The 26,644-nt window shown below is 37.2% G+C and overlaps 3 protein-coding genes and 1 long non-coding RNA gene across 5 annotated transcripts in view; 2 read left to right on the top strand and 2 right to left on the bottom strand.

Moving 5' to 3' along the window:
- Positions 1–1,976: 1,976 nt before the first annotated feature.
- On the bottom strand, positions 1,977–6,692 carry LOC112564928 (baculoviral IAP repeat-containing protein 3-like). Of its 2 annotated transcripts, none has more exons than XM_025240080.1 (3): positions 6,331–6,692; positions 5,169–5,372; positions 1,977–4,960 (listed from the first exon to the last, which is right to left on the bottom strand). In XM_025240080.1, the coding sequence occupies exons 2-3, from the start codon at positions 5,359–5,361 to the stop codon at positions 4,422–4,424; spliced, it is 732 nt and encodes a 243-aa protein (XP_025095865.1). In that variant the 5' UTR covers positions 5,362–5,372; positions 6,331–6,692; the 3' UTR covers positions 1,977–4,421. The 2 variants fall into 2 exon arrangements, with proteins under 2 accessions (XP_025095865.1, XP_025095864.1); XM_025240079.1 differs by having other exon boundaries at positions 6,340–6,687.
- Positions 6,693–10,131: 3,439 nt separating this feature from the next.
- On the top strand, positions 10,132–14,613 carry LOC112564929. The gene is made up of 3 exons (XR_003099287.1): positions 10,132–11,151; positions 13,925–14,086; positions 14,475–14,613. It is a non-coding gene; the product is annotated as an uncharacterized LOC112564929 (long non-coding RNA).
- On the bottom strand, positions 11,794–26,085 carry LOC112564923 (kinesin-like protein KIF11-B). The gene is made up of 26 exons (XM_025240063.1): positions 25,933–26,085; positions 25,156–25,383; positions 24,054–24,195; positions 23,682–23,801; positions 23,312–23,436; positions 22,915–23,005; positions 22,493–22,559; positions 21,509–21,587; positions 20,974–21,070; positions 20,551–20,646; positions 20,079–20,167; positions 19,828–19,915; positions 19,386–19,595; positions 18,993–19,200; positions 18,438–18,610; positions 17,756–17,884; positions 17,235–17,402; positions 16,753–16,830; positions 16,413–16,474; positions 16,017–16,116; positions 15,816–15,899; positions 15,451–15,546; positions 14,858–15,080; positions 14,519–14,736; positions 13,964–14,068; positions 11,794–12,830 (listed from the first exon to the last, which is right to left on the bottom strand). The coding sequence occupies exons 1-26, from the start codon at positions 26,037–26,039 to the stop codon at positions 12,642–12,644; spliced, it is 3,372 nt and encodes a 1,123-aa protein (XP_025095848.1). The 5' UTR covers positions 26,040–26,085; the 3' UTR covers positions 11,794–12,641.
- Positions 26,059–26,644, top strand: part of LOC112564925 — a 51,134-nt gene continuing 50,548 nt past the window's right edge. Inside the window, exon 1 of the mRNA XM_025240071.1 lies at positions 26,059–26,165. The gene's annotated coding sequence lies outside the window, so the exon portion shown is untranslated. The remainder of the gene's footprint in view (positions 26,166–26,644) is intronic.

Genomic DNA, 26,644 nt, shown 5'->3' with positions numbered 1-26,644 from the left:
TTTGATGCATAGTACTGTCCATTAACATTCTTTCAAACTTTGATTCAAGTTCGAAGTGATGAACCTAGATTTCATCTTGAGTTACTAATCTGTGGTAGAAATACTCAGGGTCAGCCTGGAAGCGAATCAGAAGTGTCCCGGAAATGTCAGCATTCTTGGAACCCATCTTGCCGACAGCTTGCTCATCCCCAAGATCTCAGTTAAAACAGTGTGGACTGAACAACAACTAATCACTAATGCATGGACTTAGTTATCTGCTAGTATTCAGACATCTGTCATCCAAAGTCATACGGTGAATGGCATCAACTTGATCACCAGTGGTTGAGGTTTTTGGACCACCAGGCCGACGGTCATCTTCTGTGCTGACTCTACCCCGCTTGAATTCAGCAGACCACTTCTTCACAGCTACATAGGAAGGGTAGTCCTCAGGAAGTACCATATCCTTATGGATTTCCTTGGGTGTCATACCTTTCTCTTGAAGATACTTTACCTGCTTGGGCCTGAATTATCCATTTTTATATTTGTCGCACTACCCTTCACCTTTAAATAGGCCTCACCTGCACACAAATTAACACAGAAATCTGTATTTGTTTTCCTAGTTTTATAAGAAGTTACCATAAGTGTTACCACAACAAAAATGTTCAGTTATGGCTCTTCTTTCTGGGTGAGGCTTAGAACGTTTTGAACTACCCTCGTATGAACGTCGTTCATTGTCGACATGGAACCCCAGAGACGATCGAGCATATTCCTGTACATGGTGTGTCGGACTTCTCTTTTAGTGGCATGAACTTATGTCCATTGCCCTATGAGGGAAAAGAATAAGAATAGGTTGTATCCTTATACCTTAGTTTACACGGAAAATAAAAGCTGTGCGTCACATGGTCGGTAATCAAGTGGTTTGCACAATGGATTACACAGTTACATATTTATTCACAGAACAGCGCTATATTCTTTCGCAGTTCGTCAGTCATACTGTCATTAGAATACAAGTTGAGAAGAAAATCATTTTTTTGATACTCTTTTTATGCATGCATTCCCCAGTGAAACATCTGCGTCGCTTTTTCTCCCTGAACATTTGAACGTCTTCAAACTATTATATCGGTGGATTTGAACTGTTTTTCTTCCGAGGGCTTATGAACTCCTTTTGGTTTTTCCAAGACATTCTGCAGGCAACCTAATGAGCAGAAAAAAAGATTTCTGTTAGATCCGTTCTATGACTGGACCTGTGGTGTAGAAAGGAGCATCTGCAGCAAGTGAGATGTGCACGTTAGGAGCAACTTCTGGCCACACATCTTTCATCTCACATGGCATTCCCTAAACAATAATTTTGCATGTTATGTTACGTGTGTCCGTATGTGTGTGCGTTTTCCTGCATGAGCTTGCCCATAGGGCCGGGATATGACGCTATATGTGATTACTGTTATTATTATTCAGCCACTCCGCTAGGAAATTATTTTCCTTTCCAACCAGAAGACAATAATAACCCGAGATTTGTATCCATCTCTGTGTGAAACAAATTATGTGCTATGTTCAAATACTTTGCATGTATGGAATATCAACATAAAAACTGGAAGAGAACTTCTACTTGTCGCTGAGAGCATGCGTGATCACGCACTATATAAACCACACGTTTGTTGTTATTATTATGTGAAAGGCCCGTGTAAGGAGGACACTCCATGGCAATCAGTCTCCTCGAAACTCAACGGCTGATCGGCAGGTCAGCTGTTCTCGCTTTCCAGTTTTATCTTCAACCGAAGGCCTTCTGTTAACACCAAAAACGTGACGTGGATTAAAGTTAGCAAACGGGTATAAACCTCACAACTGAACTATTTGCATGGTCATAGTGCCTAGTCTGCTTATCTTCGCATCCCATGATGCTCAGATTACTTCTGTGCCTCGCACCTGGTGAAAGAACCTAAATATTCATCTGAACAAAGGGAATAACTTGCAAGTCTGAACACTGTAAACAAACAACAGCAGAAAAAGGTTTTATTCTTGACAGTTTAATTTGATTTAACAAAAGATAATAATCATAAAGGTAATATTCAATTACAGAACACTATCCTTAAGTGAAGGCAAAGCGGGTGTCTCCAACACCATTTCACCATAAATTTTTCAAAATATTTCCATGTCATCTGATACTGCTCATGGTAAACGCTTACACTTGCCTCATTATAATCTCGTACAACTTTTCACTGGTTACCAGAGGATAGTTGCTTGGGCTCCTGCTGAATACAACAGTCAACATTTTAACAATTGTTTGCGTATTGGACTAATCCTTGTATCCTTCTCACTTGTCTGTAGCTGCTGCAGCTAGACTTGTAGCTTTCACGGTACTGGCTTTCATTATTGTAACTCGATATTTGTAGTATAGTGGTATTTTACATGCAGCCATAAACTAGGGCTATATCATTTCCTGTAAACAGATGCCACAGTTCAAGAAATAAAATGGTTCTTCTTTGGAACATTATGCACTTCTTTCATCACAAGCAACAACTTTAGTTGTAACAAAAAAACCCCGTAAAATGCTAGACCTGCGGTTCTCAACCTGTGGGGCTTGAGACGGGGGAGAATGGGGTGGTCATTTAAAAAAAAAAGTTTCTCGTATCTCATATTGGTATGAGTGAACGTAGCTGGCACTGTAAAATTAAATTAAGTGGGGGACGCGGACGTACCTGTTTTTGTCTGGAAGCATCAATTAAAAGGTTGAGAAACGTGGTGCTAGACATAAAATATGTATTTTATTTCTGTTAACAAGATTTCTATTGCTGCTATTTTCTTTTTGTAAATAGTTTATAAAGATAACCCGAAATATTAGCCATTTATTTTTTTTCTAAAGTGAACTGGAACGAGAATCAATGTTGTCTCCAACATCATTCTCATTTGGCAAGAACAGGTGATTTATTAAGTGCAGGAAAATACAGTAAGAAATATCTTAGTTTGTGGGTCACACACACGAACACACAGGGGACCTGATGGAAACAATTAGCTTCAAGATTTCTTTTTTTTTTTGCTCACTCGCCTCCATACATCAACAACATAATTTACTGAGAAAAAAAAAGAATAATTACAAAGAACACCCAAGACCAATTAAAAATAAACAGAGCTGAAAAGGATATTACAGGCCACCATCACGAGGTCCCCCAAGGTTGGTGGCCGACACCTCTACTTTCATTTTCCCCTTTCCTGCCCCAGTGGTTTTAGATACTAATCAGACCAAAGGTTGGGTTCTACTTTGACAAGGTTCTCTAACAGAAGTATTGGTGAAATTACTGTTAACGGTGGTGCATCCTCAACAAATATTCTCCCTTTTACTTGAATCTGGGTTTATCTTGCCTTTTCCTTTTATTTATCCAATATGTAATTTTCCTCCACAAATCTATAAATCCTTGTTCTCTATTTCCAACTCTAAACTAGCCAAAGAAAGTGAACCCAGTGATTAAAACCTCTAATACAACTTTCCTGATCCCACATCTTGTGCTAGATACAGCAAAAAGTTCACTGCCAATATGGATTTATCTCAAAGGACTGAAAGAGAAACTAGACAAAATCAGTCATATAAGTACAACTTATAGCCTGGACACTTTGTTGAACTAGTTACCTTCTCAAGATTTAGGATAAAAAAATATTCTTGTTAAAGGAATCTATTTTAGCCACAAGCCAACTGCAAATCAGACAAGTCCAATCATGGATCTCTCAATGCAGACAGAGTTGCCGTCAGTGCATATAAGCTCGTGGCATTCTTGTGACTGCTAGTGCTGTGAACATTTCTGTAAAACCGATGAGATAAATGACAACTTTTAAGTTACACATTGCTTGTTAGCTCTTGTAACTTTGTAATTTTCCAGCTTCCCTCCCCAAATCTATTTTTGAGGTTAACAAGACCAAGGGAGTTCATATTTACTGTATTTGCACCACCATACTACAAATTATGAAGACTCCCCATCATATATACTACAGCATGCACTTCTAATCATGGACATTTGCACTTTGCCTCAACACTTATGCAACAATTTATGTCTATGTCTTAATAGTGGTCAAACCTCATCACATATTTTTTGAGTGTCTGTTTAGTACAAAATAATCAGACTAATCAAAAAAGCATTTCTTAGATCTACCTAAAACTTAAACTATTGAACATCACAATTCCATGTTGTCACAAAATCCATTCCCTTTACCATCAGGCAGAGCTCTTTTATTTCCCTCAAGTTCTACCTTTCTTGAACAGCCAAATGGTCTTAAGATTTTATTGATATTGCTGTTACAATACAAATTCAGTGACATTTGTTCTATGGTCTCCCAAGAACAATACATCAACAGCATTCATCTACCTTGTGTTTTAAGGGACAAAAGAGCTCTTGATGGAAGAAGGAAGTGACTTCAATTAACTGAACATTCATTACAAAGACATCTGCCATTCTCTAAGCCAGAAAAGTGCGTACAGTACCCATAATAGTTTTACCACATGCTGGACAATTATCATGCTTTTCAGCACATTCTTCACATACAATAAAATGGCCACATGGAAGGAAGGTGACACCACTGGAAGCCAGCTCAACCTTCTGACAGGAACGGCACAGCTTTCTTTTCTTCAATTTCTTGTTTTCTGCCAGCAAACAATGGAAACGCTGCTGCACATCTGCCTTATCAGCTACTTTTTTTGCCTCAAAAGTTTTAATTCTCTCTGATGAACAATGTAGGGTTTCTTCTGGAATCTTTTCCTGAGCTTGTGTTCCTTTTTTGGCTGCATTCTGATGCTGATAAACTTTATGGGCCAGTTCATGTTGTTTCTCGGGACTTTCAGCGATTGCCATGGCACAGAGATATAAATCTTGGACTCGCGAAAATTCTTTTCCTGTCTCCATTACATGGACTTCATTTGCCAGTTCAATATATTGGACTGGGATATCCATTTCCATTACTGCCTGAACTGCAGGGCTTAAATGCCGAGTAGTGTCTTCTGTGAACACACGCACAAAATCCAAAATATGATAAAACATCAGCTGCAATAATAATGATAAAATGTACTGACCACACTCTCTAAAATTATACATACAATGCACGGTAAACTTACCGGCCTATAATTACCTGGATCAGACGTCAGTCGTTTCTGGAACAAAGCCATACACAAATATTGAAAGGAAGATTTGATGCAATTAAACACTTACTGCTGTCTTTTGTTCTGACATTTGATTTCTCCTGAGGACCAGACTTTTCTGGCACAGTCAGCGTCTCCGTCGACTTGCCAGTTAAAAGTTTGGTGCTTTTTGTCTTGTTACAGAGAGGAAGAGTCCGTGAGTGGCAGCCATCTTTGTGATCGTTGAAATGAGTTGTTTGGCGTGTTAGCTCCAACGTGCCCATCGTTCGTACGTCTGTTGAAGGTAGTATGGAAGATGTTATCAATCAGCGAAAACTATGAATCTGAACTAGGCGTTTAAAAGTCCTCCAACAACATGACCTACTACACCCAACAGTAGCACGAAGGACGTGTATAAGTTCGAGGTAGAACGCTTATAAGGTTGCGTGACATAAGCAGTCCCAGGATGCAAAGTGAATATTTATAGCAACTGGGAAACTCCGACAAATAGCTCAACTTTTATACTTCCGAGCTTAAAAACAAAAACCTAACCAAATTTTTGATTGCCGTATATCTTATATGGTTTATTGTATAACTACAGTCTATGAGCATCACTTGATAATAGTTCATAAGTGACAGCTAGAAAAAATCCTCCTGTGGGATTTGTGCAAAAATGAACAAAAATATATCGTCTATATATAGTTTCTAGATGACGTACAATAGTAAATATATAATGCTAGAAAAAACTATTGTGTGTATAAGTTAATTCTGTCTGTGTATATATAAATATGTTGCAATGTATCTATATATATATTCCACTATTATAACGAAGATATATATATTAGATATATAGCGCGTTTGATACATTATATATAATAATTATAACTAAATATACCTATATATAGTCTCTAGATATAATAATGCAAAATTTGTAAAGCGCATACTCACACTCCGAAGGAGCATGAGCGATCGAAACATGGACAGCATACGAGGGACACGAAAACAAACAAATAACATATGAACTATAAAAGAAAAACAACCGCGTATATACTAAACGATCGAAGAATAAAATCAAACACAGAAAACACAAAGAGGAACCAATTAAATAGCAAGAACAATTTATAAGAGCTGAGGGTAACATGATATTGCAAAAAGGAAGGGTGTGAAAAAAGACCAGTATAATGGGAAAAGTGAGGAGTTAGATCGTTATTTCTAAATTACAGATAGCTAGAGCATATATATATCTTACATACATTACTCACGGTTTTATGTATATATGTATCCGTCAGCGTTTCAGTCCGTCAATGAACTTATTATTGCAGCTACATCTATGGAGTATGTAAACACCCTCTATAATATATATACACACACCATTTAAATGGTTAAATATGTTATGCGTATCATATATAATCACTAATTCCACTTTGACCAGTCCCACACTAAGTCCGTGCTCTGACGCTTGAAGCTTTATATATGAACTAGACACTGTATATACCCGGAAGCTCGATCGACGAGGAATTACCGAGAGCTGAGCTTTCTATGAAAGTCACACCGCACACGTCAGAAACAAGACGGCATTCACACTGCAACCTCATAGGAAAGTCCTTTGTGGGTCTCCATCATATCGGTCTTGCTGTTATGGTCTGGCATCCTTGCTCACAGCCTGTGTGACCCAACGAATTACGTGTGTCTATTTTCTATGCGGAAACAAGCCTAGGCTAGTACTAGCTAGTACTGTTTAGCATGACAAATATAAAAGAAAGGAAGTAAATATTTTGCTAAAAAGTATTTATAATTATTACAGATATAATCCTTATAGGTTATGATTTCCAGAGACATATATATCTTGGTCTGTGTTTGCATGGTTTTAGCAGTTTTAATATATGCATACATAGAATGGAAAATAAGAATGACTCGATCTTCAAACTTATCATCATGAAGGACTGAAAACACCATGCACATAATTATATAGACAAATTATCCGATCGAGCATTTTCATCTGGATAAGATCAAGATCAATCGATCGGTGCTGCTATAAAAAATTAAATTATTAAATTGTCTGATCCCCTGGTAAAATTTGACTTTAATATGACCATAAACCAAAAGTAAGGTCAAACGAAAACAAATATTTAATTATGAATGAACGGTCAGGAAAGAGGACAGAGAGAGAATATTTCTCACATAATCACGCACACACACTGACAAATGCACGTATATACACGCTTGTTTTAGATATTTCACACGCGCGTGCACGCTAACATGTATGCACACGTATATATGCGCTGGACATAATTATAACTATGTGTCCTGGTTGTTAATTAACATCTGGGTTCATGAAGTGCGTGCATGACTATTACGATGTGTTCAGCTAAAAAGGGCTTGCGCCGATTACTAAGTTCGGAATTTCCCGATACAGCTAAAGTTTGAATGCTCTGGAGAAGGTCATTGCCCTTTCATGATTGAATCACTTCGGATTTTCCCATGTGAATGGAACATTAATTATTCGATCTTAGCTGAGTACATTTTTTTATACAAATGATACAGTGGGACTTGGGGAGGGGGGAAGTACTTTTAAAGGTTGGAGGCTTTTGCACTTTGCCTGGTCAAGAACTTCCTTGACAATTAATATCTTGACTAGACGTGTTTGTGGACGTGTGTATGGGTGGGTCTGTCTGTGTGGGAGTGTGTGTGTGTGTGGGGGTATTGGGGGAGGCAACAAGGAGATCGATGCTTTGTGAGATTGAGATTTTGCTGTCCTGAGGCTGACTTCATACTTTGTTGTTGTTTTTTTTTTTCTGTCGTATCCTCCACCTGGTCACAAACAGTTCGATCTACCCACGCGCACTGCATGTTTGCGATACTTAATTCTCTATTACAGAGCACTTTACACTTTCTAATCTCAGACATAAAAGGACAAAAACCACTTCGATCTATCTTGGTCTGTTAAATTTCTGTTCTCATGTTTGTTTGTTTTTTTCTAAATAAAGAGAATTACAATTAAGCACTCATGCAATTGAGTCGCGATCGGGGTTTGTGAGAATGGTTAGGTGAAGTGGAGATGGAGAGAGAATTGTAACATATTACAACATCAAGGCAATTTGTGAGAACACACTGGGTTGTTGGTGGAAAGTCTTCATTCTCTACTGTAGGAAGTGTTTCCAGCCGAGTCCGGAAAAGCTATGGCGGAATACTGGACACTTGGACTTTTTGTGGGATGTGAATTTGCGACCCTTGAATTCTCTTTCCAGATTCATCTTTGTAGACCACTTTTCAGTGTTCAGTTATTCCAGTTCATCTTTTACATTTGTGCATCTGCCCTTTGTTGAGAAGAAGAGTTGTAAAGTTGTGACAAATCATAGGGAAATTATAAAGGCAAATATAGCTAAAGGTATCTTTGTACAATAGAGGTAGGGTCAGTGAACTGTCTACCTGTACAGTAGTGTACAAACGTTTTGGGCGCCAAGGGCAAGTGAAACACGAAGCTCCTCTCATCAAATTAAAAAATGTAAATTTTGTATAAGAAAATAAAAGTGACTTAAAAGAACTAAGACTATAATAAATTTCCAGATATAATGAGATAAATGATGGATTATTGGTCAATAAAAAACGGGAAAATGATCAAACATCAAAGAATATAATTTACTTATTTTATTTATACTACAACTTTAACATTTCTTTTACATATTTATTTTCCTCGTCTTTGCAAATACGTCAGTTATGTCATCAAAGCTAGTCTTTAATTCTTACCTCGCAGACGATCGTAAATACAAAAGAACCAACTTAATTTGGTCTACTGAACAGATGCTAACAAACAGATATATACCAGTTTTGGCAGATTTCAAAGTTATCTGTGTGGAAGCACACCCTTTTCGCCAGACAGCTCACACAAAAGTAATTATAAAACAGCAGCACAGTATCTGTTCTTCTCTTGAGGAGCATATCTTACAACTGGGAATCTCCAAAACCAGCTCTTGGTGTGTATGTGGTTCAACCTTGAGATGTCGATGCTTGTGACAAATATTTGTCAGCGTGTTTTTAATTTGCATGGAACTTACTGACATTGTTGTCTGCCAACGATTGTACTTGATGATCTAAACAAGGACCAAGGCCACTGCCATTGTAATTACAAACATATAATCTTATCATCTGCTGATAGTCTAGTCATTGCCAGTTCACCGGGGATAGCCGGAATAGCCTGTATTATATATTCTACATTAACCTTACTTTCTTTTCACGGGCACAATCTTCTCTACATTGATTGCTTGTTTTGCAGAAAACTCATGAGCATTGCAAAACTACAAATGTCTATTGCTTTATCCTATATACACCTATGTGACTGTGAGTCGCGCTTAAACTTTAACCCTAACCTCACACAGAGTGAAATAATGAATGTCTAAAAGTGTTTGTGTGTGTGTGTGGGGAACAAAAGATGTTTATCATTTCTCTCTTGGTAACGGCAAAGGTCGTCCGTTTCTGAGCACCAGCTGGAGGAAGCCTCGAACAAGCGGCCTTTTGTTCTGAAGTCGGGTGCACCATGTACGTGGCCTATCCTAGGTACCCAGATCGATGGTCTACTGCAGCAATAGTCTTATTATCTTAGTTTCTGTTACATCATCTTTAGAGTCACCATTAAATTGAGTCTCACAAAACGTCATGCTGAAATGTTTTTAAAAGCCCATATAATTTTGCATTCCTGATTATATCTGTTTATAATGTGAAAGATAATAATGATGATGATGATGATGATGACGATGATGGGTATTTGTAATGCACAGCACCACGACCAAGGGAGATCGCACTCACTGCTCAGACCAGTGATGATAAATGAACAGATAGTGGACGGTGAGATGTGTACAGGCACAGAACGTAAAGCAATGGATGAAGGTATGAAGGATACTGTAAACAGTTGGAGCATCCAACAACCGAAGAAACTCAGATATAACATTATATATATAAAGAATAGTAGAGGAATACAAGTAATAAGAGAGACATTTACATATTGTTTCAAGTTAAGCGCAAGTTTTAATAACCGTACATGGCGGATTTGAGGAGGATGCAAGTTCCACACCTATGATTAATCGTAAAGGTGCGATGGTCCAGTGTTTATGTTTTGACAGCAAACAGTGTGAATATGCGTATATTGGACAAGGGGTGAAGCAGCTTGGGAAAAATGTGAGGAATGAGGAACTCCGAGAAAAACTCACGGAGGGAAAAAAATGTTAGTTCTACTCAATACGTGCTTGAATGGGGGAAGCCAACGAAGGAGTCAAGTGATGAGGTTTACGTGATCTGAAAACCAGGAGTGCTGCGGAATTGGGAACTGATGGAAGGTCAACTCACGTGTTTATGACTGGACACTCCTACACCGTGTAGTCACTGTAGTGGGATGTGCAGAGGTGTGGTGATGGAGCGCTTTCGAAATAAACGCACCCACTGGCTGCAGAAGAGTATAGAAAAAAAACAAAAAATGACTAGACCTATTTGCCAGCTCGACCTCTATGAACATGAACATAAACAGGACTCGAATAGTTGTTATCAAACACTTTTCTATGCCCCGCACTTCTAGAAAATGTTTAATTACAAAAAGTAACATCACATTTGAAGATTACTTGGTCTATTTTCAAATTTTGAACTACATAGGCTTTGGGCAGCAGTGACGTGGCGCCTTTGTTCCCACAGTTGAGGGTCGCAAACACTTTCCCTAAGATTGTCTACAAGGCAGTGGGACTATTTCCCCTTGGCTAGGGTGGTGGTTTGGGTGAGAACATTCTGTCTTTTGCTCCCTACACCAAGTGGCGAACACAAGTGTTACACCTTGGTGGAAAATTGCGGGAGGGGAAGCGACAAGACTACCTCATGGGTTTTCAAACTTCAGGTGATGCGAGTCGAATGGTTCTGCACAAACTCTAGGAGTCTGAGGTCGATATCGTTGGTTTCACGAAGGCCCAGTATGGAGCACACACTTGGACAATGGTGACATTTTGAGGGTAGCAGAGTGTATGGCCTTTGTTAATTGTATCTGGGGATTTATAAACAATTTCTGGATAGGAGACATTGTTTATCACAAGTTAAGGGTAAGTAGATCTGGCAAGAGATATCGCTTGTTGCTTTAACTACCCCTCTATCTGATTCACTAGAGGATAGTTTATTCCTTGCTACTCCTCGACCATAGGGTTGCAGCAAAATCCCATAGGAACTCACAGTTTACTGTGTGCAAGCTATTGCAGATAATGTAAGTACAGTTTCACCCTCAAGAATCTCATTTCTTCCATTGAGATCTTATCCATGTGTGTGTTATCAGCAAGTACACATTTTAAAAAAAAGGTTTATACTTCTGTTAAAAGCTGGTAGTTCCTTTTTGCTTGGTGGTCAGAAATGGGTTACTTTTCTCACATGCCTGTGAAAGTGATACTTGCTGGGAGCTAATGTCACCTGATAAAATAGGAAAACCCCATGAACAGCGAGAAAACTGTCCCACAATAGGACAGCAAAGATTCTTGTTGAGTCTCACTGAAAACCAGGAAATTAAAAATGAAAATGAAACTACTGGTGCTTTTCCATGCATAGTTGTTCTGTATTTTTGAGATTTTCCACATAAAATCAGTGAATAATGATACGGATGAGAATCTCTGCCACAGTAACATAGAAATGCCTGTCAAAGAGAAATGTGGCGCTAATTCTATCTTAATAGCTACAACACATAGATACACACAGAATCCAATAGGACGTCAAATTTTATTCTTCTCAGTTAAAAAAAAAAAATAAATAAAAGACATGCCTATATCTCTCTATAGTAACGTATACATTGTAAGATTTTTACACTGGGGTGGCCTCTACTGGCACAGTAATTTTACACTATAAGATGGCATGAATTCAATGGAAAAAATGTTACCAAGCTTTAAGTGCTAAAACAGTAGCCTCTTGCATTTAAAAAAAAAAAAAAAAAAAAAAAAAAGCTAAAAGAAAGTTCAATTAAAATTTAGCGAGTCTCATTACATTATCAGTATAATTTACACTATATGCACAAGTAGCATTAAATATAAAATAATTTTTTAATACATGAACAGGGATTATTAAAGTTTATGGTAAGGGCTACAAAGTGAATGGTGTAAGAAGCATGCATGAGAAGCAGGCACAGAGAAATTGATTGGCTTTAGAGAAGTTGTAAAAAATGGCAGTGTCTTTTAGGATCCTTAGACTTCAAATTATTTTATGCTAACTAAATGTAAATAAAAAATAATCAAGGAACCGTTACATACAAAGAGCATGTAAGTAGTGAACTTGTGTTTATTTTTAACTTCATCACACAACAGTCTGACATGCAAAAGACGATTCTACATTTTGTTCTACATCTCCACCTCCCTACTGGATCTCCTGCCTGGCTCTACCCAGTTCAGGATTTCCAGAACAGTCTTCAACAAGTCTGAGCCTGCCACCAGTCAGTCCCAATTTATGTACAAACAGGTCTGACAGGCATGTGAGCGTGTCAATGTGGTAGTATGAGCAGAAGAAAACCTTCCTGTACGTATCCAGCCTACAACTATACAAGTGCTGCTGATGTCAGCTATGCTGGAGCATTGGCTGTGTTTCTGAATGGAACTTTAGATTTGGTTTTGCTGGGCGTAGCAGGTTTTGAGGTTGCAGCCCCTTTGACTGGAGTGCGTACAGTACGATTCTTGCGAATAGATGAAAGGCTAGGTGGCATCATGGTTTTCCCTTTGTTTTCTTTGGCCTCAGTTTCTGATACTTGGCTCTGATTAACAAGATAAAGAACAAATAAATTTTACTGATTTTAGCAAAGCAACTCATTTTATCTCAGAATGATGTGAAAAAAAAAATCTTTTACTGACATATTCGTATTCTACCCAAAACAATTTGAACTATTGAATGTCAATGGAGGGACTTAAAAAATAAAAGGGAGAGGGAAGAAAGCAAAAGAGACAGAGACTTCCGTGGCTCTAACCAGCTACATGCCAACTTTTTTTATTTTTATTTTTTTTTAAAGGAGAATGTGTTTCATTAGATTTCACACAGAAGGCAAATATAAACTGGCAATGAGGGTATTTCATCAAGGTCGGTGACCTACGGCAACATCCAATCAGCATTTAGCAGGTTTCTTACTGTTTTGCTCATCGCGGTGAGGTTTGTGCGTCTCACTTTGTACCCACAAAGTAATGTTGGGATCTGACTGTTATACACATCATTTGTGTGAAAATCCCACTATGAAATGTCAGCCACATATAATGTTGAGTACGCTGTCAGTACAAAGTTCTCTCTTCATAACATAAAAAATATAACCACAATTTTTCTCTCTCAAGTGTTTAGGCATCTACCATCTGGAAAACAGATCAAATTAACTTTTTTCCCTGGCCTTTTTAAAATTTACAGTTGCGGCAATTTATAACACAGTAGTTTTTTTAATATTTTTTTTTACCCCTTTTCTTTATGCTCATGTGTCTCAGTAAAAGCAGCTGAATGGCTTACCGACCAGCACGTACAGTGCATGCACTGAATAATTGATCAAACACCCTCATTGCAGATTCCTAAATATGAACTTAAAACATCTTCAAAATGTTCAATTATTCTTTGCATTTGTTTGACATGAGTTAGCCTTTAATGTTATATTGTTAGCAAATTGGTGTGTTAAAAGTGATAGGATAACAAGAAAATGATAAAAAAAGATTACAAGATGATCCTCAGACATAGAAGAACTTGTAGCGCTGGTTTCTACTTGTTCTCATTCACAGATAAATCGGATTACAAAAGAGACTTGTTCCTTGTAGATGGCATACAGTGTAATATCTCTAGTCATGAAAACTAATTTCTGGTACTAATATTATTACTAAGGCCGAGTGCCCACCCTGTACAGCTAATATGGTACGTTACCTTGCTGCGAGCACTGACACTCGACACCCCTGAAGTAGTAGATGCAATGGAGTGGTCACTACCAACATCACTGTCATCATGTACCTCCTCAGCCTCCTGACCTCCCTGACACCAGCAGCAGAGGTTTGTATTAAGAACTACAGCTACTATCGGAAAACTGTAAGCTATGCCTTATCCTTTCCTGACATCGAGTACAGAAAATATATATAAAGATACAGCTCTCAAAAAATCTTGAAAGTGCTTCTGCTGGAAAGACAGCCATTTTCACTTAATCAAAGTGATGTTAATGAACAGTTTTAGTTTTCACTCACTGCATTATCACGTGTATCTTTCTTTCGTCATTTAAAAAAATCTTAGTGAAAATAAAGAGTTGCAGCTGAATTCATGATGACTATTATTTCTCAACAAGAGGGGTGTTTTTTTCCATGCACAAGTGAAATTTTAAAATAAAAAGCTCAATAAACTAAAAACTGCAGGGTAGTGAACAAATTTTGTTTGTGCTTGTTAACAGTATAACTTGTGAGGAAAGAGTAATAAAAAGGGAAAGCTATGGACCTGGAAGGAACTTCTTGACCCAGTGTGACAGGTTTTGTCATCAGTGGCTGTGCCAAGCTCCCCATTCCCTGCCTCATCAAACACTGGTGTCAAATGAAGAGGAAAAGGATCTGGACCAGGCCTGTAGGACTCATAAAATCGACCGAGCAATATTTTGTCTTCTTCTGTTTCACTTAGGCCTTGTGGGTAGCTGAACTCACGCCTTTGAGGTGTTGCACCTGAAAAAGAAAATATATTCTAGGAAAACAGCCCATTGCAACAGTGAAAAATGCAACATACAATTCCAGCTAATAGGAACATTGTCTCCCCTGCTTTATAATCCAGTCATCCACACCCTACCTGTAGGTATATCCTCGTGCAGTTCTTGCTTCAAGAAGATGCCCAGCTCCCTTTCACGATTCTCTAGGGCTTTGTGTTGATTTTGTGATGTCATGGTAACCAGCTGCATAGCTTGTTTCAAAAGCTGTTCTTGTTCCTGGTGCCTCTGCTGGTTCGCATTTGTGTTTTCCAACACACAGGTGCTCATACTTTCCAATGCTGAGGTGCAGCCAAGTGACAGTTTCTGTGAAACATAAACTCCTTGTAATGCAATGCGAAAAGTTTTGATTATTTCATTTTACCCTCCTGCTTTATATATATATAAAAAGAAGGCCATAAAAATGTGGTAATTATCAAACGAAGCAGCAGACGTGACGATGTAGTTTATTAGTGTAAATTACTGAAATCAACACTTTTGACTTCCTTCTGGTGATGTGTAATCTTATGAATCAAGAATGACGGGGGCTATTAACTAAGATTTTGGCAAATGATGTGGTGCAATGAGCTAAGTGGAGCTATCGAAACAAAACAGTTTTCTTTATTTCTTCAGTAAAGCTGCTGTACAAGATGAAGGTGACCACAACCTTTCAAAATAATTATCAGTAAACAAATACCTTGGTAGAATCCTGCAAACTGTGAAGCTGAGACTGAAGAGAAGCACTGTGGACTTCTACAGATTCCGCTACAGACAATGCATGTTCTTTCCATGTCTAGAAAATCAAAGAACATTTGTGTACTTGCAAACAGAAATCAATTTAAGTCACCAAAGTAAATTCTGTACAATTCTGACTCCTAAGGCTATACCATACCAGGCACTAGCAAATAGTTTGACAATAAGCCAAAAAACCTTGGTATTATTATATTTAAAAAATGAATTTGAATGATAATAACTCTTCAGAAGGTATGCTTTTTTCGATAAATGTAAATGTTATTACACAGTTTGGAAGGTCAGACATAGACATGCACACACACAGCTTACTTTCTGTGACTGTTCAAATGTTTCCATCAGCTGATTTTGTAAGCCATTATTTGTTTCTGTGCATTTTGCAACTTCTTCTGAATACTGTAATAAAAAGAAATATATTCATAATAATTAGAAACTAGATGCACTGAAATGGCATGAAACGTCATAAAAGTTACCAGCGAAAGATGCATGGGTTGACAAAAGCACAATACTAGCCTGTGTTAGCTTTGATGCAAGACTTGAAGAATCAGCAGCCACTTTGTGTAAGACTTCTTTTTGCATCTCATCCAGTGAGTTGCTCAAAGATGATACACACCTAAAAAGGCAAAGAGAATGTACAACATTAATCTAAAGTGAAAAGTGAGATCTGTGATTCTGGAGAATAAATTTCTATTAAATTGGCAAGGTTATCTAAAAACCAATGTGCAGTTTGCAAAAAAAAAGATTCATATAATTTTAAGTTTGACTTGTCTCAGTTTATACAAGAAATAAAATAAGCAAACATGGAAAGGAAGAAAGGGAAACACAAAGACTCCTCAGTTGTTGATGGAATTCTAATGCTTCCTTTCCTTTGAAAAGAAAAGCTATAATTCTGGGAATTCTCTGTCTCACCCTTGTGCTTTTGACTGCAAATGATTCTCTGCTTGCTGGGAACTTTCTAACTGTGCTGTGACCTGTGAACATGAAATAAAGACAGTTGAACACAACCACCAAAACCACACTTTTAAAACATCAGTTGATAAAATGTTAAGAATGTTCACTAAACCATGAAACTTTATTGCTCTACTTCCATGTTTTATTAATTTTTATATTTGTCTCTTACTTAATCTCTCCCTTCCACCTGACATATTTCTCTGAGATTAGATGTAAAGAAAGAAAGAGTTATAAAGAGCAAAAACAACAAAACTCAACTACACAAACAAGTAATCTTGATTCTACACTAAATGCTCACATGCTGTGTAAATGTTGACTCCATTTGTTGCTGCTTTGTGAACAAGGTCATTAGTTCTTTCAGCTTGGATTCAATATCCTGGAAACAGATATACCCAGATGCAGAACTACAAAGCCATTTGTATTAGTCTTAAGGTAAAATGAAATGATTTGTTAAATAGCAATGAACACAGTGATGGTCTCTTCTTTGCTATTATTCTTTCTACATGTTTACCTTAAACAGGCTGTACTACTAACAATTCACTGCCCCTACAACTATCGAGTTTATTTGACCTTTCCTTTTTTAGTTCTCATTTTAAGCAAGAGAATTAAAAAATTTTTATTGGTGTAATATATCAGCATTTGATAAATATATGTTATAGGTTATGAAGTCAAAATTGTATGCACTGATTTCTCAGGAACCACTGTAATGAAGGGTCAGTTACATGTAACCTAACACAACTAATATAATCAATGCACCACCACACCTTAATCATAACTCACTTGGTTGAGTGCTGTCTGTGTAACAGTGTGGTTGCTTGCCTCCAATTGCAACTCTTCTAGATGCTTGCAGTGTGATTCTACATGTTCCTCTATAACTACTGACAGCGCCACCACATTTCTCCATAGCAGCTCCCGCTGGTTTGTGACCAAAGCCTCCTGCTCTTTCCTCTGTGTACAACAGTGATACTTCTTCAAGGAAACTTTGTACAAAAGTCATTTGTTTCTGTTTCTCTAAATGATATGCAAAATTCTTTAAAACTATAGCTTGCATATTTAAATTTTACTTCTGGATGAAAAATAGCTGTGAGGAAAAGAGTAAAATATGAAAATCATGGTTTTTACATACAAATTCAACGTTAAAAAACTTGCCATGTCAAAATTACGGAAAAGCATATGGGCACCTCTTTTAGCAGACTTGGGGAAGGGAAGGGAAAGTGTGTGGATGTGAGAAAGATAAGTAAAAATTAATATCAAGTTTCTATGCATTTTGTACACAGATATATCTCTAAAAAGAGCCTTACCTGTTGCTCTAAAATATGGGACATGTGGCACAGATCTTCTGTCAGCTGTTTCAGTTTGTCCTCTAAAGACTTCATTGCTTGTGCAACCACATTGTGGCACACTTCTGATAAGCGTGATTGTTCTTTGGCCTAGACAAAAAGATTGTTAAGAGTTATTCATGCAGTGGCTAGATTTTTTTTATGATAGTGGTAAGTTAACCTTGGGAGCAATATGAATGTAAGTCACACAAGCAAGTCAACATATCAATGATTCCTTTTCATCTGTATATATATTTTGATTCTCCACGCCACTCACCTATGTCTACCCAAATTATCACAAGATGCAGACGATCTTGTAATTTAATCTGCCTGAAGTATATCATAGCATAGATTTTGTCACATCGCTCTAGAATTTCTCCCTACAAAATAAAGATCTGTGTGCTAGGCAAGAATCCGAAACATTGCATGAGTCCAAAAAGCAGCCACCAAATACCCCAGTTACTATACTGCTATACACACCAGTTACTATAATGCTATATACACCACAGTTACTTTACTGCTACACCAGTTACTTTACAGCAGCTACTATACTGCTACACAGCAGCTACTATACTGCTACACACAGCAGCTACTATACTGCTACATACACCACATTGACTATATTCCTACATACATCACAGTTACTATACTGCTAAATTCCAACCTGAAGTTCAATAGCAGCATTGTGCAGCTGTGCACCCCAAGAGTGCGAAGTTGTAGTTTGCTCTCTCAGCTGATTACTCAACTGCTCCACTTGGCTGCAGACTGTGACAGAAAGACTTTGCATGTCTTTCTGCAAAGTCTCAGCAAACTTCTGCTGCTTCTGAAGGCTGGATTCTTTAAGACAAATTCATTAAGGTCATGGTTACATACTTAACAATCTGCTTTTAAAGTGTGCTCAAATCTTATGTCAGTTTTTAATGTTTAGTCTGCTCTGCCTTTACCCCCACTCACCCAATATATATATATAAAACTCACCCTTATAAACAACTTGGGGGGAAAAAAACAGATGGGATAGCATACATCAGCAAAGAAAGTATTCCCCAAAGCAGATGAAATACTAGTTGCTCTGGAATTCTGGCATAAAGCTGTGAGAAAAAGGACACTGTTTGAAATGAAATGGGCAAACCCAACACTACTACTTGCAAAACTATCACTTATTTCATAACTAAATATATAAAAACTAATTTTGAAAATGCAGATGAAGTTGGGAGCATACCCAAAACTGAAGTGGATTTGGTAGTAAGACCATGATGCTGCTCCATAAAAATATCCAGGTTATCCTTCATTGACCTCAGGTTACCATGGAAACGCTCTTGAAAGATGACCTGTGCTTGCTTGTTATGAGTCTCAACACTGTGCTTGCGATCAAGTTTGGCATGTAGGCCTTCTACATCACCAATACTTGACTTAGTTGTTGCCAACAACTGTCAACAGATAGGTTGCTGTGAGACTAACCATTTCAAGAGCGAATGGGTTACAAAAAACAAATTAAAAAAAAACCAACCGAAAAACACCAACCAAAAACAAAACCTTTTCTCCTTTTTTTTTTTTTTTTGGGGAATGCATTTTTCACTGACCATTGTCTCAGCAATTGTACAAAAAAACTTACTTCTGATGCCTCTGAGTACAGATGGGTTTCAGTTTTGACATGCTCAGAAAGAAGGTACACATGGGCATCACGATCTTTCTCAGTTTCACGGAGACAATGTTTTGTGTTGTCCAGTACTGTTGTGGCCTTCTCGAGGTTCCCAGAAGTGATGGCCAGTTTCTCTGTGGTCACATCAAGCTCTTTTTTGGTATCCGTGAACAGCTCAGAAAGCTGTAAGAACAGTGGATCATATAGCTGATCAAGTGTGTCTGCATGTGGCATGTTTCAAAGAGCTCAAACCATAAATGCTTGCACCGGTTAATATGTTTTCTTCCTACTAAGTTCCTCCACTCAGCTTCTGGATGGCACACACATAAAGTTCATCGAATCTATCAAGGAAATTTCAAATGAAAATTTATTTCAAATTTATTGCAAATGTTGCAGCTTACAGAAATTCACATACCTTGTTCATCTCATCTGTAAGACATGCAATGCGATCCTCAAGGGAGGCTATGTTGTCTTCCTGCTGTGCAATTTTGTTTTGCATAGCCCTAACAATGGAATAAGTACATTTATCAGAATCATAAACATTAATATATTATAATATAATAAAAGCTAGTAAGAATATACTTTCACTGAAAGTCTTCCCATTAACAACCCACCCAGGACATATACATCTCATGCTCTGGTCACAGAACTTGCTGCAGTACTTACACATAATTTTCTTCTGCAATGTAGATACCATTTTTCTCCCTGGCTGCTTGAAGATCTCGTCTAAGACGTTCAATTTCTTCATTGTATTCCTGATATTCAAACCAATATTAATTAAAGAGAGTGCCTTTCCAGCCTTTAGTTATACAGCCTTGTATCTCATTCTTTCATTATTCTGGTACTGTTATTATTATTCCTATTACTTTTACCGATAGCTTCAAAAACTGTCAGTAGGTGATAGGTTTGATGATGTGAATGTAATGCACAAATATTTAGGTGCAGAAAGTTAAGGTGTGAAAGATGAGTAAAATAACTTTAACCCCTCCTCATAAATAAATAAAAAAAAAATCCTTTTGAAATACAATATTTAAAACAGCAGCATCACAGTTGCCACTTGGGAGTTAAATTTCTATAATTAAATTTTTTGACAGCAACGGATGTAAAAATTTTAAGGTCAGTATACAAAGACACATACTTTTAGCAGAGCTCGTTTTGTGAGGCGCTGGTTGATCTCTGGTCTATTGGTGATGTTTTTAGCCCTGTGAGCATAGTCTAGGGTGCTCAGTGTTTCCTAAACATACAATTTAGAAACACAATTTTTAAAAGAGTAAATCTAGAATGACATATTAAACTGTCAAAATGCTCATTTTCCATAAAGGTTACTATGTAAATTTAGATAATAGGAAATTGTTAAGACATAAACAGATAAAAGAAATTAGCATAGCCCAAAATAAGAATACTTTCAATGTTAAAAGAAAGGCGTGTAAAGGAGAAAAGACCTATTTGTGTAGCAAAACAAAAACGGTGAAGCAAGAAGACATGGGAAAAAGGACAGTTGAAATTTTTTAGAAACAATTTCATCCCATAAAATATTGAAGGAAAATCATAAAAAAACTACCTCTAGATTGCTGGATGCAGGGGATATGGTAGCAATGATGGAAGTCTTTGTGCGGCCTCCAAGACTGTCTTGAAGGAGACGAGTCAGTTTACTTTCTCTGTAAAGTAAATCATAATGACACCAACACAATATAAGGCGTGCTTGATGCAAAATAAGCTGAAAAATTTATGCAGCAATTATTGAGAACATGGATACTAACTAGACTGGAAACTAACATGGTTGAAACATACCTTGCATGATGCTTGAAAGCTAATGAAGCACCTACAGCCCTCACTTCTGCTACTATTATGTCACAATGCAATAAAACAAAATATGGGGAAACCACCAAAACTAGTCCTTCAGATTTTTTTTTGGTAAGCCAGCACTTTTATCATATACTTTATCAAATTAAGAATGCCTGTACACTGATCTTGTGACTGTCTTAAGAGAAAGGGGGTTGTAAAGGAAGGACAGAAAACAAATGGAGCAATGAAAGGTTATTGTGATGTTTCTGTCAATGGATTGCGTCTCTTCCCCAACAAAAAAAGCATTTTACCTGTAAGGCACATGAGGAGCATGTTCAACAAGAGAGGTGATAACACGACCCAGTGTCAAAAGACTCTGGTTGATGTTTCCTGAAAGAAAAATAATTCTTTATCTCATTTAACAGCCAACAGCAGTACAGTAACTTTTACAGCCATCATCGGTATGATAAATTTTAGAGTGGTAGCTAGATTTTGAGAGTGGCATTAGGGATGAGAGATATAAGATGGAAATGGAACAATCACCAAAAGTCAAGAATTTTCCACTAAACATTTGACATACTTTCACAAAAGCATAACAGGAATATCAAGATGGCAGCACAATGGTTGTGTGACATCTGCTGCTCTTTGCTCTTGTTACTTCTTTTTGTGACTGGAGAGTTTGTATGACTGTCGCCGTTATTGGCTGAGATGATTCTTCTATATCTTCCTGCCGTCAACACATTTGTGCTTCATTTCTTTGATTCCAGATCTACTGGTCTTTGCAATAGCAGATCTGCAGTAAATGCCATGCGTTTTTAAAGTGTTCTTGCTTTTCCACAACTACTTCATCTGTCTCCAGATATCAGTGGTTCATCCTCATCCTCATCTGTATATTGATAAAACCCAGACAGTTGTTGCCATGGTTTGGTGCAGAAATTGAAGAAATTTTATCTTGACAATCGCAGTTTGAATCTGCCTTCTTTAAGATTAAGCGGAAGGGCCTTCCATTTTGAAGTCTGTATGCACCGGAAGATTGCGTTGCCATCCTTTTGAAGGCAAGCACCAAACTCAAATTCCTGTTTGCCTGCTACCACTTCTACTTAACACTCTCATCATCCCACGACATTGAATGAATTATTTCACTTTTTATCCACTACTGCTGCATCCTAGATTCTACCTTAGTAGTGACATGATCTGCGGTGCGTGGCAGATTAACAAAAATTTCCTCTAAGGGATTAATAAAGATGCTTTGAGTATGGCATTTCCTGAAACATATAGCTCTTCAAATTTCTTACCTGCTTCTCTTGCTCTTTTGTCCACTGCACCTGATCGACCAATATTTTCACTACCAGCCAAGTCGACCTGAAAATAGATGTTCTTTTAAGAGCAAGGCTGTACTTTTCTAGTAGTTTCTATTGGCACATTAATAAAGCTACAGGCACAATCAAGAATCCACACTGAAAGCATTATGATAAAGAAGCTATTGATACAATGGATAACAAAACACACTTTTAGTCAAAATGGTTGAGAGGTCATATAAAATTCCTTATGTTGAGAAGAAATTTAGAATAACTTATCCAGTCGGGGTCAAGACAGGAGTGTGGGGGTGGGGGTGGTGGACCCACCCCCCACCAAAAAAAAAAACCCACAAAAAAAACAACCAAAAAAAAAAAAAAAAAAACAAAAACCAACAAAAAACAACCAAACAAACACTTACCAAGTAGAGCTTGCCTGTCTTCAAAAGTTCTTCACCATCCATTGTATTTTCTTTGATGTGAATTGTTACCGAAAACACAGAGTGCGATCGACTGAAAAAGCAATGCAAACTGTTGAAACACGGAGGACAGAGGGGAGGATGCAAAACATATACCACGGAAAGAATGTAGGTGTAAATTACTCAACACTGGTAATTTATTGCATAATTCTGACTGCTATTGTGTTAACATGGAGTGTCCAAAGGTCATATGATGACAATAGTCATACAAAAGGCCTAGTCTGTTTTTACCATAAATTGCATCATGATGTTCAGGTATTGTAAGGTATCACTAGCAAATAATAGGGTATAACAAAATATTTGTACAAGATGTTGAATTGTGTCCCTTCTTTTTGTTTACCTGGATTGAGCATTCATTAAAGTAGCTGCTGTCTGACGTCGACTTGCTCCCCTTTCCATGATGCCATATACTTCATCTTTACTCCGTACAACAACTTCTTCAAGTCCAGAGATTATGAGTGAGCCCTTAGTTACAAAGACAAGTTAATAAAAAACTATCACAACCTGAAAACACATTTACTTGCATTAGCAGTTAGGGAGTTTGGGATTGTGGTTGCTTTTTATTCATAAAAGTTCACAATGCAATCTCAAAGGAACAGTACAAATTACTATATTATACTTAAAGGCATATTGTCAAGATGTAAAGAATGATGTGTGTGTGGCATGAATAAAGCATTCTGAAACTGCCAAACGTATGACAATAAACTTACCTTTTTGCTAATGTCTTCATAAATACGAAGACGCAAGGGATCTTCTGTTGAGCCCAGCAAATCAAAAAGTTCTTCATTGTACAGCTCCAGAAAAGAAACCCGTACAGAAAACTCCACCTCCTAAATACATACAAAAAAAAAAAAAACAAACAAAAAAACAAACCAGTTTTTAACACACACTAGTAAAAACAAATTTCAAACACATACATAAATTAGAGAAGAATTTTTTTTTTTACAAAGTACTAAAGGATTTAGTATCGTTGAAGAATATGAAAGAGTAAAGAGAAATTCTCAATATGCTAAAATAACACAGAATTCTTGCAGATCTGATAATGTATTACATACATAAATAATGAAAGTAATTAGCCCAACCTGTTTTTGCAGCTGCTCAAAAACCTGCTGCATTGCTCGTGGAATAAGTCCAGAGAGTGGATCATCTTCCCAAGATATGCTGGTATCATCACTACGTTCCCCTTCCATGGTAAATGTTTTACCAGTTCCTGTTTGCCCATAGCTTAAAGAAAATATAAATAACTGTATAAATTACGCTAATAACTTGTGAAACATTTTTACCACATTAACTATCTCTCACACACCTGAACAGACTATGAAGATTAGACCACAAGTAATGTATATGATTTGAAAAACTCAGGCTAATTGTTAAAGATCATACCACATATTTTAGGTCCACCCCCACCCACCAATATTTGGGAAAAAATAAAATGAAAATTAAAAAAATATTTTGGATTTATAATCAGCATGTGATGCAGAATTTCATGCTGCCAGACACTATTGCTGCTTTCAGATTTCATCAGTCATTTTACCCTCCAAAATATAGTTAGTACAATAATATTTTCAGGAGGAAAGACAAAAGCCATTACACTGAACAAACAAAAATTTTCAGAGCTTTAATTTCAGAAACTGAAACAAATAGTCTACACTTTGATTATGAAAGTGGACAATAAAGTTTTAATGTGATGCTCTTGCCTAAGCCAAAGAAAAAAAAAAGTCTTGTCTTTTCCTCAGAAACCTTCATATTCTCATTATTGTATTTCCTACTTCACCTAACATTCTGGTGCAAAGTGCCCATCATATATGACTGAGTTATTAGAGCAAATGTCTTTGCAGTGACAAACTAAATATATTAGTTAGGTAATAAAAGAGGTAGTCTGCATTCAGCAACAACACACAGACAATGGGCTGCATACTAAAATGTCAATCAATCAGGGTGGCTCTAGAATAGGAAACTATCACATTCTCATTAATTTGTTCAATTATTTTTTAAAATTTTGAATTTTCCAAATTTATTAGTACTATTAACAAAGTCTTGAAAATAGAATGCACTTTTGAGGTAGCCTTTAAGTTGCTTATGGGATTGTAATTCATCTAAAACCTCTTCACAACATTGGTCAAAGCATGCATAAAAATTCTTAAAATAAAAGACAAACACAAGACCACAAAATTCAATACACACGCAAATATGGTACAGTTGTAGCCCATAAGGACCTCCTCCACCACTGGTACAACCATGGCACGATAAACATCAATCTGCTTGCTTGATGGTGGGAACACATGGTCGAAAGTGAACGTCTTGGTAAGGGGATAAATGCCTGGCTTTTCTTTTATATAAACTTCTCGTTTGTCGGGATCACAGTGCACCACCGAGCAGGATCCTGCTCTTTTTTCTGCTCCATTTATAGGCCTGTACAGAGAAAGACAGGCTGAGATGCAGCAAGTTCTAAGACTGAAGTATAAAACTCTTTTATGAAAATTATTGTACATGCACACATCCTAGGCGACATCGAGAGTCTCTCTCTCCCTCACACACACAAAACAAACAAACAAACAAACAAACAAACAAACAAACACACACCACACCCACACACAAACTAGGCGACACCGAGAGTTACCTGCCTCGTATACAAGCCTTTTGTAAACCTTCAGTTCTTTACTTTTGTCGTCTAATTTCTAATCGTCAAGGGTAATTTCAGATCTCTCCGTTAGATGAGCGTAGTCTCACATACAAGTTGGATAACATCGGATAACCTCTACGAAGGCATACATAAAGTTATCTTGAACTGAGTGTGTGCACTGAACTTTAAAAGTACGAAAAATCTCCAGAAAAACATGGATTGAGCACAGGGCAGTTTGTTGTCAACAAGTTATAAGAAAAATACAATCTACACTAGCTTCAATAATTGAGAAAGGTTGAATCGGTAACCATGATCACAAACATATTTTTACTACTTACCGACATCGTACGGCAACTTGAATGTTTTGATTCTTTTCCTTTGTAGCAGTTGTAGGCTTCGGCATTTTGCTGTCTCTCAACTTCCGGCAATTCAAACTATGCGACATTCTTGCAGCCGGCCAATGAAAAGCCACGTGTAGACTGTGAGAGCTCGCTAGCGACTGGTCCATTTAAAGCATCGCACGGCGAGACAACTCTTGACAGAACGACAGAAGAGTTGTGTAGAGTAGAAGGTAACATTTTCGTTTACAAATTAAAAAGTTTGTCAGAATAAATTATTTTATTCTCGTTATTTTCGTCATCTATTTCTTAAACGTACATTTTTATACACATTAAGACCTATATACACGGATGTCCATTAAAATGTGAGAGCTAGTTTAGAGATTTCAAAGCAATGATGCCATTAAATCATAGAACAATTAACGAAACTGAAAGTGATTAAACACGAACAGGGAATATTGCTGGAAATTTTCCTTTACGGATGAGATGTATAAGCTTGAAATGGAAAACGAAAAGTACAATTTTTCAAGATAAACGTCTTCGTCCAAAATCCACCGTGTAGTTTAAAGTAAAGTGTGTAATCAACTTGATGAAGAGGTGCATTAGTTAAGCAACCAAAGATGAATGATTGGGGTGTATCTCATAGGTGCTAAAAAATACAGTGTAAAAGGAGATAGAAAAAAAAGCAAGATATCATGTTCTGATACAAAAG

This window comes from Pomacea canaliculata, linkage group LG5, assembly GCF_003073045.1.
Source record: "Pomacea canaliculata isolate SZHN2017 linkage group LG5, ASM307304v1, whole genome shotgun sequence".
Lineage (NCBI taxonomy): Eukaryota > Metazoa > Mollusca > Gastropoda > Architaenioglossa > Ampullariidae > Pomacea > Pomacea canaliculata.
The sequence above is the reverse complement of the archived record's forward strand: the minus strand, read 5'-3'. Positions and strand labels throughout refer to the sequence as shown.